Below are 18,499 nucleotides of genomic sequence, written 5' to 3' on the forward strand. Positions count from 1 at the left end.
TATTTAAATTCCAGTTAGTTAACATACAGTGTAATATTAGTTTCGGGTGTAGAATTTAGTGATTCAACACTTCCATACATGACCTGGTGCTCATCACAAATACATGCCTTAAATCCCATCACCCATTTAACCCATCACCCCCACCCACCTCCCCTCTAGTAACCATTGTTCTCTATAATCAAGAGTTTGTTTCTTGGATTGCCTCTCTCTCTCTTTTTTTCCCTATGCTCATTTGTTTTGTTTCTTAAATTTCACACGAGTGAAATCATATGGTATTTGTCTTTCTCTGACTGACTTATTTTGCTTAGCATAATACTCTCTAGCTCCATCCATATCGTTGCAAATGGCAAGATTTCATTCTTTTTAATGCAAACTGGTGCAACTCTGGAAAATAGTATGGAGGCTCCTCAAAAAGTTAAAAATAGAAGTACCCTACGATCTGGCAGTTGCACTACTAGATGTATACCCAAAGAATACAGAAACACTAATTCAAAGGAATACATGCACCCAGAGGTTTATAGCAGCATTATCTACAATAGCCAAATTATGGAAACAGCCCTAATGTCCATCGACTGTTGGATGGATAAACATGTGTTATATATATACATTAGAAACATCTTTTATTTTGAGCAGTGTGCTCTGAGAGCAGAAGGCTAAGCTGAGAGTCTGAACATTTTTGACAAATGTGTGTGTGTATATGTGTGTTGTATGTATGTTAATGATTTTAATGCTGGTAAGCAAAACTTCCTTGTAACAAATATATTCCATACATTAATAATAAATGCAGTTTCCTAATACAAATATGTTTTTCATGCTTTTGGTCATTATATTTTAAAGGTTCAGAGTTATTTTTCAGGGAGATTCAACAAAAACCTATTAATCAGATTTTGTATTACTTACAGCCAAACACAAGTTTACCTGATACAACTCTGAACTTTTCAGAGAATTATAATCAAATAGTAATTTGAAGTTTTAAAGTAATTAATGTCAAACCATTATTTCCTATCAAGGTATTTTATCAAGTAACATTGTGTCCTATAATTTCTCCATTAATTTTAACCAAGGGTGAATCAAAATTTTGAAAGGCTTATGTTTTCATTCTATAGGAAAGATGTACACCAAATTTATAATAAAGGCTGCCTCTGGGAAGGGAAGGATGAGGGAAGAACAGGATTAAGGATGGGTACAAAGGGAACATCCACAGGAATACTGGTTTTACAAAGGCAAAGTACCAGATAACACATGCACCAGGTGTGCGGATCAGGGTCCATTGGTGGAAACCCATTGAGGAATATCAAGGACCATGGTATAGGTATAGGACCATGACTCCCTCTTGTCTCTACATTGCCCATCATCCTCTGTGGCCTTGCACTGCTGGAGAAGAGCTTTGATCCTTGAGCTGTGGATGTTTTAAGCAAAATGATTTCTGAAACTCTAGCACCTCCCTGATGTGTTCAAGGACCAGAATATTTTTGTGATATGACATAGTAGAACACTCCTGTCCTACCAACTCAGGGTTTGTGGCTGGGGGTAACATCAGCCTGATGCCTGGCATGATCAGGAGTATAGGGTCCAAGCTTTGCAGTGATAACTTTGTGATGTAGCTAGTTGTCAACAGGATTTACCACCACATTAGCATTATTGTTTGTTGAAGCACCACCTCCTCTTCTGGTGGGTTGTGGTTGGTTGCTGTGTCTAAGTCTTGCATTGAACAGAATTATAGTTTAAGTACTTGGCAGAAGCTAATTTCAATGGGGCATTGCACAAAGCAACTTTTTTTTCTGGAGGTAGCCTGTGGAGAATCACTCCTGGATACTATTTCTATTCTTATGTTTCAGTATATAAATGTTTGCCATCTTTTTCTCTGTAGTTTGGGTATTTACGTATAGACAGTTCATTCATTCAACAGATATCTACTGAGTATGTACTATGTGACAGGGTCTGTTTTAGGTGCTAAGGATACAGTAGTGAACAGATTACAGTAGTGATTTGTGTTAGTCCAAGTGAGAGACTGAACTAGAAAGAGATGGGTTTGAGAAGAAGCTTGGCAACTGATTTTGTATCAAGACTTGAAGGATGGGGAATGTCATCCTTAGTAGAGGCTAAAAGACAGGACTGACTTATGTAATACCATCTCAGGTGTTTATAACTCTTCAGAGTTTGTAAAACACTTTTACATACATTAGTTCATTCAACTCTTATAATAATTTTTAGAAGTGGTTGTTAATATTTCTATTATACTTTCAAGGAAACTAAGATTCCCAGATATCAGTGATTTTCTTAAGATCACCTTCACTGCGTAGTAGAGAAAACTCTGGTCTTCTGCTTCCGATTCCATCTTTTCACAGTATCTTTCTTAAAAACTCATCTTCCATCTTTGGTTTCATCCTCTTACAGATTATTATTTTACCCCTTTGGTACAAAGATCATTATTATTAAATTAAATACAAAATACTGAAATTCAGATATTTAACTCTCTCTAAATCAAGCACTGTAGGTCAGGAAAGAGTTTAAGATACCATTAATATCACAAGCTATTTTACAGATGAGAAAACTGAGGTTTAGATATTAAGGCTAAACAGGAGCTGTCAAAATGATCCCTTAACAACATCCAAATGGCCAACAGACACATGAAAAAGTATTCAACCTCACTCAGCATCAGGGAAATACAAATCAAAACCTCAATGAGATACCACCTCACACCAGTCAGAATGGCTAAAATTAACAAGTCAGGAAACAACAGATGTTGGCGAGGATGCGGAGAAAAGGGGAACCCTCTTACACTGTTGGTGGGACTACAAGCTGGTGCAGCCACCCTGGAAAACAGTATGGAGGTTCCTCAAAAAGTTGAAAATAGAGCTACTGTACAACCCAGCAATTGCACTACTGGGTATTTACCCCAAAGATACAAATGTAGTGATCTGAAGGGGCACCTGCACCCCAATGTTTATAGCAGCAATGTCTACAATAGCCAAACTATGGAAAGAGCCTAGATGTCCATCAACAGATGAATGGATAAAGAAGATGTGGTATATATATACAATGGAATATTATGCAGCCATCAAAAACCCCCGAAATCTTGCCATTTGCAGCCATCAAAAAACCCCGACGTGGATGGAACTAGAGGGTATTATGCTAAGTGAAATAAGTCAATCATAGAAAGACAAGTATCATATGCTCTCACTGATATGAGGAATTTGAGAAACAAGACAGAGGATCATAGGGGAAGGGAGGAAAAAATGAAACAAGATGAAACCAGAGAGGGAGACAAACCATAAGAGACTCTTAATCTCAGGAAAACAAACTGAGGGTTGCTGGAGTGGTGGGGGGTGGGAGGGATGGGGTGGCTGGGTGATGGACATTGGGGAGGGTATGTGCTATGGTGAGCGCTGTGTATTGTGTAAGACTGATGAATCACAGACCTGTACCTCTGAAACAAGTAATACATTATATGTTAAAAAAAAAAAAAAAGAAGAAGAAGATAGTAGGAAGGGAAAAATGAAGGGGGGGAATCGGAAGGGGAGATGAACCATGAGAGACTATGGACTCTGAGAAGCAACCTGAGGGTTTTAGAGGGGAGGGGGGTGGGGGGATGGGTTAGCCCAGTGATGGGTATTAAGGAGGGCACGTATTGCATGGAGCACTGGGTGTTATACGCAAACAATGAATCTGGAACACTACATCAAAAACTAATGATGTAATGTATGGTGACTAACATAACGTAATAAAATTAATTCAAAAAAATGATCCCTTGGGGCGCCTGGGTGGCTCAGTCGTTAAGCGTCTGCCTTCGGCTCAGGTCATGATCCCAGGGTCCTAGGATCGAGCCCCACATCGGGCTCCCTGCTCAGCGGGGAGCCTGCTTCTCCCTCTCCCACTCCCCCTACTTGTGTTCCCTCTCTCACTGTGTCTCTCTCTGTCAAATAAATAAATAAAAAATCTTAAAAAAAAAAAATGATCCTTTAACAGAATCCTTATAAAATTGTTTGTCAAATTCCATTAAAAGAGTCTTTCATAGGAAAAAGCAGGTTTATACTAGGAAGTAACTGTTACTATTTAAATTTACTTTGGTTTGTTTACTTTTTACAATCTTATTGGATGCCCTTTATATGTATCACTAATTTATAAATTTTAAATGGCATTTTAAAGGCTCCTTTACCTCTTAATTTATATTTTATTGCATTGTAATTGTTTGACTTTTTCTTTTCAGGGAGATATAATAGATACTTTGCTTGGACCCAAGTCAAACCAACAAGGATAATTCATCATTACTAATATTTTCTCTTGTTGATGTTTAAAGAAAAAGAAACAGTATTTAATGTCCAGTAATCCAATTTGTATGCAGTAAGCTGGGATTTTGATGTTAGAAAATGATATTTGATGTATAACCTCTATTTTAACTTAACAAATTTAATAAACTTTTATTTCAGAGATATGTGATTAGTTTGAGATCTAGGCTAATTATAAGAGTTCTGTTGGGATTTTCTTAATATTTTTAGTCATATTCCAAGTACATATAACTACATATGTGTACTTATGATATATCCAAATAGGTTAGAAAATTATTATTCCATTAGAAGCAAAGCTTGGAAATTATTAGAATTACTTAGACCAAAAATCTTTACAAGGTGAAGTTCCATAGACTTTTAAATCTTCTGCTTTCCAAGATCTGTCTTCCAGAGTTTATGAATTACGCATGTGTTAGTGTTATGAGAACATTGGATTCTCACACCCAACTTTAAATCAGAATTTTATCCTCTTAGATTTGAGAGCTGAAGCTATGAAACTTTATTAGACTATTTGACAAGCAAAAGACATGGCAGAAAATGTCGAAATTGCATTGTTTAGCCACCAGGCATCACACTCCCAATTCAGTGAGAAGAGTTAGTCTGGGACACATGGGAGCACCCTCCTCTGCATGCCCAAAATCTGCTCTGGGTTTTAAGCCCCGACTTGAGTGGGCCCAGAGAGAAAATAGAAAGTCCTTGCTCTATAGTTGGCATCAGGATGTCATCTTATGAAGGGTTCTAGAGCTAGCTTGTGGATACAGGAGGAGTGGGAGGTAGCAGCTCCCCCAAACAGATTGCTACCAGCCTATCCCATGCTGTTTGTTAGAACAAGTCCTGCGTTTTGTTAACTGAGGCCATAGGACAGTATGACCTGTTTTGTAAAGCATTCTAAGTGGAGAGGAGAGGATAAGGCATTTGAAACTCACTGAACTCTCTGGAAAAAAAGTATGTGTAAAACTAAGAATGGAATCTGTGCAACAGTAGAAACTGCCTTTTATAAGTGTCCACTTCTTCACAATCTCCTTTTCTTTGGAGCCATCCTTTAAACAAAAGTAAGGTGATTCTCAGGTGAGATTGAGAGCTTAGATCAGGTAGTAAGAATTATAAATTTTCTGCTGAAATAAATCATTGTGGTTTATCTCTTTGTCTTTCTGAAAGGTTGGACTTTCCATAACACTCTGTGTAACAAAATAAAAACTTGATTTAATTGAGAAAATGTTTCTTTTTATTATGTATTTTTGACTTTCAAAATTTTTCACATATTCTACTGTCACTGCTCATCAAACCTAAATGAAAAATAAAACTATTTTATTATTCTTAGACCCTGGGCAACTGATCCTGAAGCACTGGACCTATTCCATTTTACCCTTCTCACTCCTGATCTTATAGACTCTCCCATGCTTTTAGATTAGCATCAATTTTTATTTTACGATCTTTCACCTTGGTGTTACAGAAGGAATTATTTTGCTGGCTTTCTGGGCTGGCTTTGGATTCTCACTAGTAAACTCTATTTGCAATAAAATACTTTAAAAATTTAGGATTTTTTGGCTCTTTTAGGTTTATAACAAAATCAAAAAAAGGTATAAGAGATTTCCCATATACTCCTTGCCCCGCCAATGCATAGCCTCTCCCATTATCAAAAACACTCACCAAAGTGGTACATTTGTTACAATCAATGAGCCTGCATTGACACATCCTAACTACCCAAAGTCCATAGTTTACATAATGGTTCACCCTTAGTGTTGTATATTCTATGGGTTTGGACAAATGTATAATAACCTATATCCAAATTATAATATTATATAGAGCATTTTCACTGCCCTAAAAATCCTCTGTGCTCTGTCTATTCTTTCCTTCACTCCCCAGTCCAGCAATCACAGATCTTTTACTGTCTCAATGGTCTTGTCTTTTCCAGAATGTCTTATAATTGGAATCATAGTGTATATAGCCTTTTCAGATTGGCTCCTTTCACTTAGTAATATGAATTTAAGGTTCTTCCATGTCTGTTCATGGCTTTATAGCGCATTCCTTTTTATTGCTGAATGATATTCCATTGTCTGGATATACCACAGTTTATCATTCACCTACCGAAGGACATCTTGGTTGTTTCCAAATTTTGGCAATTATAAATAAAGTTGCTATAAACATCTGTGTGCAGGATTTTGTGTGGGCATATGTCTTCAACTCCTTTGGTTAATACTGAGAAGCATGATTATTGGATTGTATAGTATGTTGTTTTGCAAAAAGATAAAAACCCCAAATTGTCTTCCAAAGTGGCTGTACACAATTTTTCATTCCCTCCATCAATGTATGAGAGCTCTATTTTTCCATATCCTTACCTGCTTTGGTATTGTCAGTATTCCAAATTTTGGCTATTCTAATAGGTGTGTAGTAGTATCTCGTTGTTTTAATATGTTTAATATGCATTTCTCCAATGATAGAATTTTAAGAATTGAATGAGAGGGGTGGCTGGGTGGCTCAGTTGGTTGGGCGACTGCCTTCAGCTCAGGTCATGATCCTGGAGTCCCAGGATCGAGTCCCACATCGGGCTTCCTGCTCGGCGGGGAGTCTGCTTCTCCCTCTGACCTCCCCTCTCTCATGCTCTCTCTCTCTCAAATAAATAAATAAAATCTTAAAAAAAAAAAAAAAAGAATTGAATGAGAGTTCTGCTTAGCAGTTAGCCATCTCATTTTATCCTTCAAACACACACACACACACACACACACACGCACACACGCACACACACACATACACCCCTAATGGACTAATTAGGGGCCTAAAGAAGGAGTAGGGACTGGCCTGACTTTAGACTCCTATTTTGTGCTGGATTCTTTGCTTTATTTGGTTATTCTCTACCAGGCATCTCTCATATAGAACTTACATTATTGTTGTCTGTGAGTAAGTTGTTAGCTGCTCTTGCAACTGTTGTAGGGAAGGAATATTGTATTCATGATATAATTGTGTATCATAGTGTGTTCATTTGGTTCACTTCTATGTAATTACATACAATTACAAATGAGAAGTTGGACACTTAGTATTTGTCATTTTGTCTCAGTAAAAGTCTCCCTAAAAGAAAATGTTGAATTGTACTGTGAATAGATTTAGTTATCAACAACACACTTGTAATAATGTACATGTTAAAGTTCTTTACAGTTTGTAGGACACTTTCACATCCATTATCTCATTATACCCTTCAGCAATCCTATGAGACAGATAGAGAAAGTAGTTGTAATATTATTATAATCTCTATTTTCCAGGTAATATAATTAAGGCTTAAATAGGTGATGTAACTTACCAAAAACCATACTTCTGGTAACTGGTCAGGCTTAAACTCAAGCCCAAGGCTTTGAGAAGTTCTTAAACATTTTTCACTATTGTGCAGTAAATACTTAATGTCTATATTTTGTTGAGGTCTCATAAACAAAGCACAAGAGTGTATATTCTTCTATAATTAGGCTTTGTCCCTAAATGATAATGCTTATAACTTAGTTTTTCAGTTTTCTCCTGCCATCAGACCTTGCCACATGTATCCCTTTGGTTAGGAACACTCTCCTTCCCATTCCTCACTCCCCTTCAACATGTTAACTCTTCACTCCCCCCCCCTTCAGATCTCAGTTCATATCTCATCTTCTCAAGAGTGCCCTTTCTGAGCTCCCTCCTACAGGACCTGCCCCCCAGCCAGTCTAAATTTACTCCAAGTATCTTAAACATGAAGGGAAATGTGAAGTTTCTGTGGGGCTAGAAGAGGTGGGGAATGAGGAAAAGAGAGAGTTCTAATGAATCCATAGAGCGAGGGGTCCTATGTCCTGCTTCTAAATAACATTATTCGGGAAGCAGAAAGGCCTATATAGGAAGGAACACAGTCAGCCTCAGAAAAACCATTCTCCATGTAATGAGTGATGTGTAGAAGCAGCAAAGACCATTCTCCATGTAATGAGTGATGTGTAGAACCAAAAAAGCCAGGCAGCTGAGGATGATCAATGATCTACTAAAAAGCAACAATTTGATGATAGAAGGGCCTTGTCAGAGAGTAAGATGCTAGAATTACGTCCTGGGAAAGGGAAGGAAGCCAAATCCAAGAGAGACTGTTACTAACTTTGTGTGTATATCATTTGTTTCTGCCAGCAGGGTGGAATGAAGACTTAGGGCTAGAAACTGAATTATAGAATATGCATTTCTTGGACACCCAAGTTTCTGAATTGAGATTCTCACCTGCTGTGCTAAATATTGGTGTGATTATTTGCTTAGTGTCTGCCTCCTCTCCTAGACTGTAAGCTCCCTGAGGGTAGGGACTATGTGTTTTGTTCTCCACAGTATCTCCAACACCTAGAACACTACCTCCACAGAGGGGTTATTGCAACAAATATTTGTTGAATGAACGAGTGATCGAATTAATGGGAGAAGTGTTGGCTTCATGCATACCCCATATTAAAATATGATTTAGTATTGTAAGTATGATTTCCTTAATATCCTAACAAGATATCTTAACATCACAGAGGGTAAAACATTTGATTTGAACATAAAATCAAACAGAACATAAAATCAGCCTTGAAAATCAGCTAAACATAGGTCATAGTTTTCTTTGCTCTATAACAATATAAAATCAATTTTCCACCTCAAGACAAAAACTGAAAACAAATTTATGATGACTTTCTTTAGGTGAATATTACTGCTACTTTTGAGATTGCGTTCCCACTGACTGGTGCAGTTTATCTCCACTATAAAGCACTTAACACAATGCCTGGCACAAAGTAGGTACTCAAAAATGGTAGTTGTCATTCTGATGATCCCAGACCACATTCCCGCTTCTTGGTCCGAGAACCTCTTTGCCCTTTGCAGCTGGCTAGGTCCTTGCAAGACCCCGCTCCTGCTTCGGGAGACACAGATTGTGCTAATGATCTCCTTTGTTCTATTTGGGCTTTGTGTCTGGTTTTTTCAGGATTTACTGCAATGTTCAAGTCTACCCTCAAATCCATAGAACATTTACTAGGCTATTAGCCCTCATTTGCTTGGGTTGGCATACTCAGTGGGTGATAAAACTAAAAGGCTAACAGTTTACATGAAACTAATTCCTGGGTTAAATAGAAAGCAGAACATGTCCATTAAGTTGGAACATATAAAACATTGTTATGAATCTTATCAAAATAAGCACTGCTTTTTCTAAACTGATGACACATTTGTGTAGCATCCAGAACAACTCATGAAAAACGTACTCTCACCATGTTTGTATTTCTTTGAATAAGTCAACTATTAAAAGATATGATGCTATCATATCAGGAAGGAAAAAGTATCCCAGGATATTTTAGGGATCTTACATCATAACTCACTGATAATAATTTTATTGAATTTTTTTTAATTATTATATATTTCAGTTACTTATTGAGCTTTTAAAATTTTTTTTTTTTTAAAGATTTTATTTATTTATTTGACAGAGAGAGACACAGCGAGAGAGGGAACACAAGCAGCGGGAGTGGGAGAGGGAGAAGCAGGCTTCCCGCCGAGCAGGGAGCCCGATGCGGGGCTCGATCCCAGGACCCTGGGACCATGACCTGAGCCGAAGGCAGACGCTTAATGACTGAGCCACCCAGGCGCCCCGAGCTTTTAAAATTTATTTATTAAGCTTTTAAATTTCTAAAAACCCAAAATAACGACAAAAACATAAAAAGAAAAGAGCTTCTTTGTCCATAGAAAATGAAGCTTTAAATATCAATTACTGTCTTCTAAGATTATTAAGAACATTTTTAGGTTCTCATTTAAGTTCTTACTGATAGAGCACTTAAAAAATTACTAAAGTGAGTAGTAAAGTTTTATCTGTAAAGTTATGCAGAAAGTTTTCTAAATAAGTGATATTTCAATATCCATCCTGCAGATATTTGTGGAGAAGAAGTTAACTAGTTTTTAAAGAGGGGCAAAAAGGGGTGTTTCAGGTGAAGAAAGCAGCAGATACAAAGGCATAGAGAGAGAGAGGGAGAGCATGGACTTCCCAAAAATGGTGAGGTTTTCAGTAGAGCTAGGCCACTGAGAGTTTGAGGGCCTGTACAAGTAGACACAGGCCCATCATGAAAGGTCTTGTAGGCCATGGTAAGGAAATTTGGATTTTTTCTTGAGAAAAATGCAAAGCCATTGAAGAGTTTTCAAAATGGGTAATAATATAAGCACATGTTTAGAAAGATCATTCTGGCAGCAGTGTGGACAATGGCTTCATGAAAGATACAGACCAGTTGAAAGACTGTTGCAGTCTCTGAGAGTTGAGATCATGGCAGAAAGGATAGAGAGGAATGGGTGGATCACAGAGAAAGTTAGAGGTAGAACCTATGAGACTTGGTGATTTAATAGATGTGTGTGCATGAAGGAGGTTTTAATCAGGGAAGAGAGAGGGAGAATGAGGAGTTATGAATGACTCCCAGGAATAGCTGGATGAATAGTGGTGTCCTATGATGAAAACACCCTCGAGAAGTATGAATAAAAATAAATTAATGTTTGGTAACAAATTTATAGAGTGATCTTATCATTTTCATCATAAAATAACTATATGTGGTATACTTTATAATTTGTCTGTGCTATAATTAACATTGCTTCATTTGTCCTGTAACATTTTTCCATGTTGCAAATTAGAAAATCAGATTACAGTTTAAACTACTTTATCAAGCTCTCTTAGCTGGAAACTGCAGGACCAGTATTAAAACTCTAGCATTCTAACACCAAGGCCACTCTGACACAGTGTAATATTTGGTAGAATTATAATTCTCTCTTTTTTTTTTAAGATTTTATTTATTTGAGAGAGAGAATGAGAGAGAGAGAGAGAGCACATGAGAGGGGGGAGGGTCAGAGGGAGAAGCAGACTCCCTGCTGAGCAGGGAGCCCGATGCGGGACTCGATCCTGGGACTCCAGGATCATGACCTGAGCTGAAGGCAGTCGCTTAACCAACTGAGCCACCCAGACGCCCTATAATTCTCTTTATTACCATGAATGAACACTCTGTTGAAAGCTCCCTTTGTGCTAGAGACTCTGACAGTACTCTGCATAATTTAATCCTGACAACCACTCTAATGAAGTCAGTATTATTACCTCCATTTTTACAAATGAAGAAACTGAGATTCAGAGACATTAAGTATTTCCTAAGGACACCTAGATATTAAATGGCAGAATGGAGATCTGACTTCCCAAATCTGAATGCCACAGGCAGTACTTATAACTCATGCCAACCTGCTCTAACCAGTGTATTAGGTGTTTTTGTGGCCATAGTTCCTTCATAAGCAATTTATAGATGAAATACATGTTTACTCAATCCATTGTTTGGTTGTTAATTTGGAATTTTGGTTTCTGTTAACTGTGGATCTTCGTATTATCAATCATACTGAGCCCATGGCAATTAATTCCAGTTAAGACCAAATAACTGATCTTACTTTGCTTTGATTTAAAAACTTGAATCAGAGGCTCCTGAGTGGCTCAGTCGTTAAGCATCTGCCTTCGGCTCAGGTCATGATCCAAGGGTCCTGGGATCGAGCCCCACATCGGGCTCCCTGCTCCATGAGAAGCCTGCTTCTCCCTCTCCCACTCCCCCTGCTTGTGTTCCCTCTCTCTCTGTGTCTCTCTCTGTCAAATAAATAAATAAAATCTTTAAAAAAAAATAAAAACTTGAATCATATAGGCATACTTTACATCTATAAGATGTGAATAACTTTAATTATACTAGTCAGGATAAGTCAGATTATGTTGTCATAACCAATAATCACCAAATCTCAGTGGCTTTATTTTTAAAAATGTATTTATTTATTTGACACAGAGAGAGGGAGAGAATAAGCACAAGCAGAGGGAGCAGCAGAGGGAGAGGGAGAAGGCTACTTGCTCAGCCCAGGACCCTGGGATCATGACCCAAGTAGAAGGCAGACTCATAACCAACTGAGCCATCCAGGCGTCCCAAATCTCAGTGGTTTTAAATGATGAGAATTTATTTCTCATTTACATTATATGTTAATTACAGGTGAGCAGGTAGCCCTGCTTTATATTGTCCTGACTCAGAGACCAGAATCTATCAAGAATGCTGTTGGTCATCAAGGTGGGAGAGAGGGAGAACTGGGGAATCATGAACCAATCCTTAAATGCCAGGTACAAGTGACATATGTTACTTCCTCTCACCTTTTATGTGGCAAAATATGTCACATGGCCACATCCAACTTTAAAGAACAGGAAAATAGAAAAAACGTGTGCCTGAAAAGAAGAGAACTAGAAATATATCCCTTTAGAAATTCATGACTAACTCAGATGTTAGTCAATTCCCTGGTGAAAGATTTTCTAGGGTCAAATAAATTTGGGAAACTTTGAATTAAACATATTAAAGAAGTTTCTTAACTATAAGTCTTCTCTGAACCCTTATATATAATATGCATTATTAATCTCCAAAAAAGGGACCATTACCATAGGATATTTTTTCCCAAAGACTTTTTTCAAAGACTCATGTCCTAAAGAAAACACTTTCAGAAATAGTACTCTAAGGTTCTGCCTTTTAGAACTTATTTCTGGAAAAAGGAAAGGAACAAAGAAGGAAAGGAAAGAATAAAGAAAGGAAAGAAAAAGACCAGGGCAGTGCAAATTTATGGATAGTTTTGAGATCAGCAGCCTTCCATAGTAGCTAGTAGCAACCAAAAATTGCATTTCTAATCTCTTGCGTATCACATAGTTAATTTATTGAGTTGTTTATTCAACATCTAATAAGATGCTCTGTGCTTTACTCATGTTACCTCATTCCATCTTCACAACAACATAAAAGGCAGATTATTATCTCCTCACAGATGAAGAAACTAAACTCAGAGAAGACAATTACATGTTCAAAGCCACACAGATAGTAAACTGAGTTGCAGACGAGATGAGAAGGAAAAGTCATGTCAACCTCCAATAAAAAGGATTAAGTGCTCTAGTTAGAGATTGGTCAAAAGATGGAAAGATTCATCTTCATTTTGATTATCTTCTCTGTTTGGACCTTGAGTTATGTGGAAGCAGTGATATTTGGGGGCCTGAGTGAAGAGCCTTGAATGCCAGGCTGTTTGGATTTTATTCTCCAGGTAATGTTGAGCCATGGAAAGGTTTTGAGTCGGGAGGGATCAGACAATTACAACAAGACTTAGCATTTCAAGTCCCAAGGAGTTCTTGGAAAGGACTAGTCCTTCACAGCTGGCAGAAGAGGAGTCTATTTTGAGCCCCGGGGGATCAAGTCAGAGTGGTAGCAGCATTCAGAGGTATCAGAGTGTATCTGACATCCAGGGCAGGGATCATCCCTTGGCTGAATACTTCTCTCCTGGCTTGTGCAAAAGCCCAGCCCATAGCCACTGATCACAGCTTTACTGGAGTGCTATGTTAAACCTAGCATTATCAAGATGGGCAGTATGAGTCTCCAAAGAAAGGAAGAAAGAAGTTGGTAATCAATGGGTAAATAATTGCTTATGTTGTGGGTGTGCAGGACTTGGTCATGCAGATGCCCCTCTGGAGTTGGTAAATGACAGATTCACCTGCAATTTTCACCTATGAAAAGATGAGGTAGCTCTTTCTGCAGTCAAAACCATCCCTGCCCCTTAAGTCCCTTTCTTAGCAAATGATTCTCCTCCAACCTCCCAGTTGTGCAAGCCAGAGCCCTAAGTACCATTTTTTGGCCTTATTCCTAATACGTAATCAGGACCAAGCCCTCCTATATTTTGAATACTGCCATTTGCCCCATCCTTTCTGCAATAACCTTAGTTTAGAGCACATCATATCTCATCTAAATTATTGCAAAAGCCTTTTTTTTTGTTTCTCCTGCCTCAAATCTTGCTCCCCTTAATCAGTTCCCCATACTGCAGCCAGAGAGATTGAGAAAGCAACAATTCTTTGAAATAACATGTTTATTTTTCAGAGTCAGAAATGCTTTCAATCAGGGCGCCTGGGTGGCTCAGTTGGTTAAGCGACTGCTGTCGGCTCAGGTCATGATCCTGGAGTCCCTGGATCAAGTCCCGCATCGGGCTCCCTGCTCGGCAGGGAGTCTGCTTCTCCCTCTGACCCTCCCCCCTCTCATGTACTCGCTCTCTCTCATTCTCTCTCTCTCAAATAAATAAATAAAATCTTTAAAAAAAAAAAAAAAGGAAATGCTTTCAATCAGAGCATAGGTTATTTTGTTCCATTTTCTGGCTTCCTTACAGAAAAATGGCAATATCACAAGAAGTATGGGTGATATGATCTTGATCACAGGCTGAAGGGATTTTTTTTTTCAACCAGAGATCACAGAAGAGGAATCAATTAAAAAAAAATTATTTTTCAATTTGCTAAAAAGTGAGTCAACAACTCTTTAAGATCTGAAACTGCAGAATTCCCAGTTTAGGTAAGAGCTTTGTAAGAACTAGTACTTTTAGGAAGTTTACCAGAAGAGAAATTTCAGTATTTAGCTCTTTGAGGGTGATGTATCCAGCTTTCTATTATAAAAATGTGTATTGATAAATGCATGCCTAAGTCAAAGGGTGAAGAATAAGAAGAAGGATTCTAGTCAGAGAAACTCTCCTATATTCTAAAGGAAAGTTATCTTTTCTAGTCCATCCCGATGGTGAGGGAAGAAGATACAGTTTATCTCATTAGCTTTAAGAGTCAATTACTATCACAATTTTACAGAGAAGTATTCTTGGGGAGGTTAAATATCTTGGTTAAGATTCTAGATCTTCTAAGTGGAGATTCAAACCCAAACACAAGAATGTGAGTTCTTAAGTTAGCTTTCTCATGGCTTTGAGATAAGTGTTGCTTTCAATACTCAAACACTCTTATGAGATAGGTTTTCCCATTCTAGAGATATGGTTATCAAAGTTTAAAGGGTTTAAAATTTGCCCCATGTCACTCAGTAAGTGACAAGGCTGACATTGAAAGTCATACTTGGCTACTTCCAAAGCTCGTGTTTTTCTAGATGTCTTCCAAGAGAGCATTCTGTTTATTGTCTCATGGATGCAGTTAATGGTACATGACAGTGTTCAGAAGTGACTGAATAACTAGCAATAATCATAAAAGCACATTATCAAAACTTCACGGTGTAAACTTTGTGCTTCACAAATATTGTTAAAATGAGGTTCTGACCAATAAAATGTCAGGAAAGTTAGTATAAATTGGACAAGGGCGTGACGGTAACTTCAAAACTTAATTTGGCAATATTCACATCAGATTCTGATTTAATCCTTAGCAAAATGAAGGGCTCCCTTTTGACTTTAATTCTATTCCCTCTCTTACTTGCCATCTCAGAGGTGAGGAGTAAGGAGTCTTTGAAGCACTGTGGGCTAGAGTAAAAGCAGATGTCTACATCTGGGCTAGCTCCAGGTGGAGAAGGCACCTGGAAGGGACCCCTCAACATCAGCAAGGTAACATTAACTCATGTGACTCCTTCATTTATTATTTTTTTTCCAGGCTCGTTTTAGCACCTGTTTCTCTGGATTTCTAAGCTACTTCTGTATCAGTTTAAGGGGTTAATTATCAAAATAAATTGAATTTGGCTTGGGAAAGAAGTGAGCTTGATACCTTTCAGAATATAAGGACCTTTTTTGCTTTGTCTCCAGCTTGAAGTCATTTGATTGTGTAACGACTTCTATGAGCTCACCATCTATGGCTGGTGCTATGGGGACTAGAGAGAAGCACGTGATTTTAAGGGACATGTTGAAGTGGCAGGGATAATTTCACACGTGGGTAACTGTCGAATATAACAAGTTGGAATTCAGGTGAGTGCTAAATAAGGATGGAAGGAAGGAAACTGTTATTGAGCATTTATTAAGTGCCAGGTGGTTTTATGTGCAACATCTCATTCAGTCTACTGATAAGCTTCCTGTGAAGTAATATTACCCCCATTTACCATTTTATTGGGGACGAAATTGTTCATCCAGCTAGTAGGTAGTGTGGCGAGGGAGCAAACCAGGTCCATCTGGCTTCAAGAGCTGAGGTCTTTCTTTGTTCTATACTGTGTCTCAGGTGGGAAAAAGAAGATGGTGAACCGGTGTCATAAATGATAGCATCACAGAGGCAGTGGTGTAGGATTTGGGGAGTTATGAGGAGCGGGGCGAAGTGGAATTCTGGGGGGAATCCAGTAGGAATTGTTTGATCAGGATGTGGAAGGTAGGAATAAGCCTAGTGTGTTTCAGAAATACGGAGGGGACTGACTTCACGGTTTATTTCTTCATTTTTCAATTCAAGGAGTTTGACTGGAATTTTCTGCTAATCCTATATTAAAGTGTGAGGTAGAATTTATTTAAGACTCTATTTTAATCATAGAATGTTACAGTTTTATAATAAAAAGTTCAAAAAGGAAAATGTGATTACATAATAAATGTTCCAAACACATATATAATTGTGAAGATTCCAGTGTGGTTTCAGATGACTTTGGTAAACAAAAGTATTTTAGAAAATGACCCACAGTTTTCATATTTTGGTGGGCTAATTTCTTGAAAAATTATGAACTTACCACTCCCACAATGAGAGGTTCATAGTTACTAGATGTTAACAGATACAATAAAGGTTTTTAATCTCTAGAGAGTAAGCATAATTTACCAGGCTTACCATTATTTATCCATCTCTGCATCAGCAAGCCAAAATGCACTAGAAAGAATATATTTGGAATATCTATGAAATACATAGGGCAGTGAAATGGATGTCTGCACAAGGCTTTCTTTTTACCACCACAGACATCATAATACAGTGTATATAATCTTTCACAGAGTATTTTCTCATATATTATTTCTTCGACCCATTAGTGGCTTACTAATGAGCATTCATTCATGTAGGTTTTTTTGGTGCTCGCCAGTAAGCCAAGGTACTGATAAATAAGTTGGAACCAAGTTAAATTGAGGGAGGACTTTGTTTGGGATAACAATGCGAACTACTTTTTGTTTTCAGACCTAGAAGTTTAAACCTCCACTTGCTTCCTTACCGATCAGCTTTGCAGGGCATACCCAGGGTTATTCGTTGTTTGTGTGTTTTTTATTTATAGCACGTAACGAATACCTCGGAGGCAGCTGGTCAACGAGCAGAGGCGGCCAGTACAAGGCAAGACGAGCCCTGACTTGGCTACTCGCTGGCCCCCAGCCCCTGGTTGTGTCATGCCCCCTCTCTGCTCTCATGTTGCCTCCTCCGCCAAAACAGGAGGCTGGAGATGACTGAGTTCTCCCCAGAATGTCTAATCTTTCTGAAACCAGACCAACATTTAAAGAAAATGATGTGTAGGGTTCAATTTCTTTTAAAAAATCCAGGCGTCGAACTTGGCGGCTACCTTCCTTCTTTGTCAGCGCCCTCGGAGGAAGTATGGTTTTTTCTCTTCTGTACAGCTGAGTGAGGAAACGAGCTCCAGCTCCCAAATGAGCCTGTTTCTGAGGACGCGCAGCGCCAAACCTCCCCAAGGTGGATTCCTCAGGGGAGGAAAGTCTTCCGGATGGACAGCTGCCCCCTGAAGGGCTTTGGGGCTCAAAGAAGCATTGGGTGATGTCAACACAAGACTCACAAAGAGTCAGCTGCCCTGCCTGTTGTTCCATGCCTGATTTGCCCGCTCTTTGTTAAGACCAGAGCCGATACCCAACAATGGTGGAGCTCTAGCACGTGTTAACATGTTTTTACTGCTCAGGACAACGCTTATATTGTGTTATTAAAACAATGGCTTTTGGCAAGGCAATCTTTCTTTCCTAAAAGTTGTGGGTGAGTGGTGAAAACCACAATGAAGTCTATTTTCTCCCTTTGCCAAGGTGAATGCACTGTTCTTTTAAAATTTTAACGAATCCTTTGAAATTCGAAATGCTGTGCAAAACTGCAGTAAAAATGCCATAAACCAGGCTCACTGTGATTTTCTCCTTTTAAAAAAATGTTAAAGTAACTTTAAAACAGTAAACAGATTATGCTGACGGTAAGAAAATGTAAAACAAAACAAAAGCATAAAAAGAAAATAAAAATCAACTGTTACCACATCACCCAGAAATAACTATCCACTCTTAACTTTTGGGTTGCTGTATATTATTACTGAGAACTTAAACACTGATTCATGGTCAAGTATAAGAATCTAAACAAAGTGCTTTTCTCAAAAAGTGCTTGATAAACGTTTCCTAATATGCAGCCCTTCTCCTTGAGGATAGCTGGAGGCAGATGTATGTCAGGTCCCCAAACAGCTAAAACCCAGAAAACGTTTGAATAATAAGCTCTTTCCTATAGTCTGGGCTGTTTTGGGTTTTGCTTT

The 18,499-nt window shown here is 38.3% G+C and overlaps 2 protein-coding genes across 3 annotated transcripts in view; both read left to right on the top strand.

Annotated features, from left to right (window-relative positions):
- Positions 1-5,466, top strand: part of WDR78 (WD repeat domain 78) — an 89,285-nt gene extending 83,819 nt beyond the window's left edge. For both annotated transcript variants that reach the window (XM_032426553.1, XM_032426562.1), the window contains one exon: positions 4,211-5,466. In XM_032426553.1, coding sequence (XP_032282444.1) covers positions 4,211-4,261 — 51 coding nt within the window. In that variant the 3' untranslated portion in view covers positions 4,262-5,466. The remainder of the gene's footprint in view (positions 1-4,210) is intronic.
- A 10,016-nt stretch (positions 5,467-15,482) lies between these two features.
- Positions 15,483-17,832, top strand: INSL5 (insulin like 5). The gene is given in 4 exon segments (XM_032416524.1): positions 15,483-15,576; positions 15,579-15,653; positions 17,604-17,651; positions 17,654-17,832. Coding segments are annotated over 4 exon segments (396 nt in total).
- Positions 17,833-18,499: the final 667 nt, after the last annotated feature.

Source organism: Phoca vitulina, unplaced genomic scaffold (assembly GCF_004348235.1).
Source record: "Phoca vitulina isolate PV1807 unplaced genomic scaffold, GSC_HSeal_1.0 scaffold2, whole genome shotgun sequence".
Taxonomy (NCBI): Eukaryota; Metazoa; Chordata; class Mammalia; order Carnivora; family Phocidae; genus Phoca; species Phoca vitulina.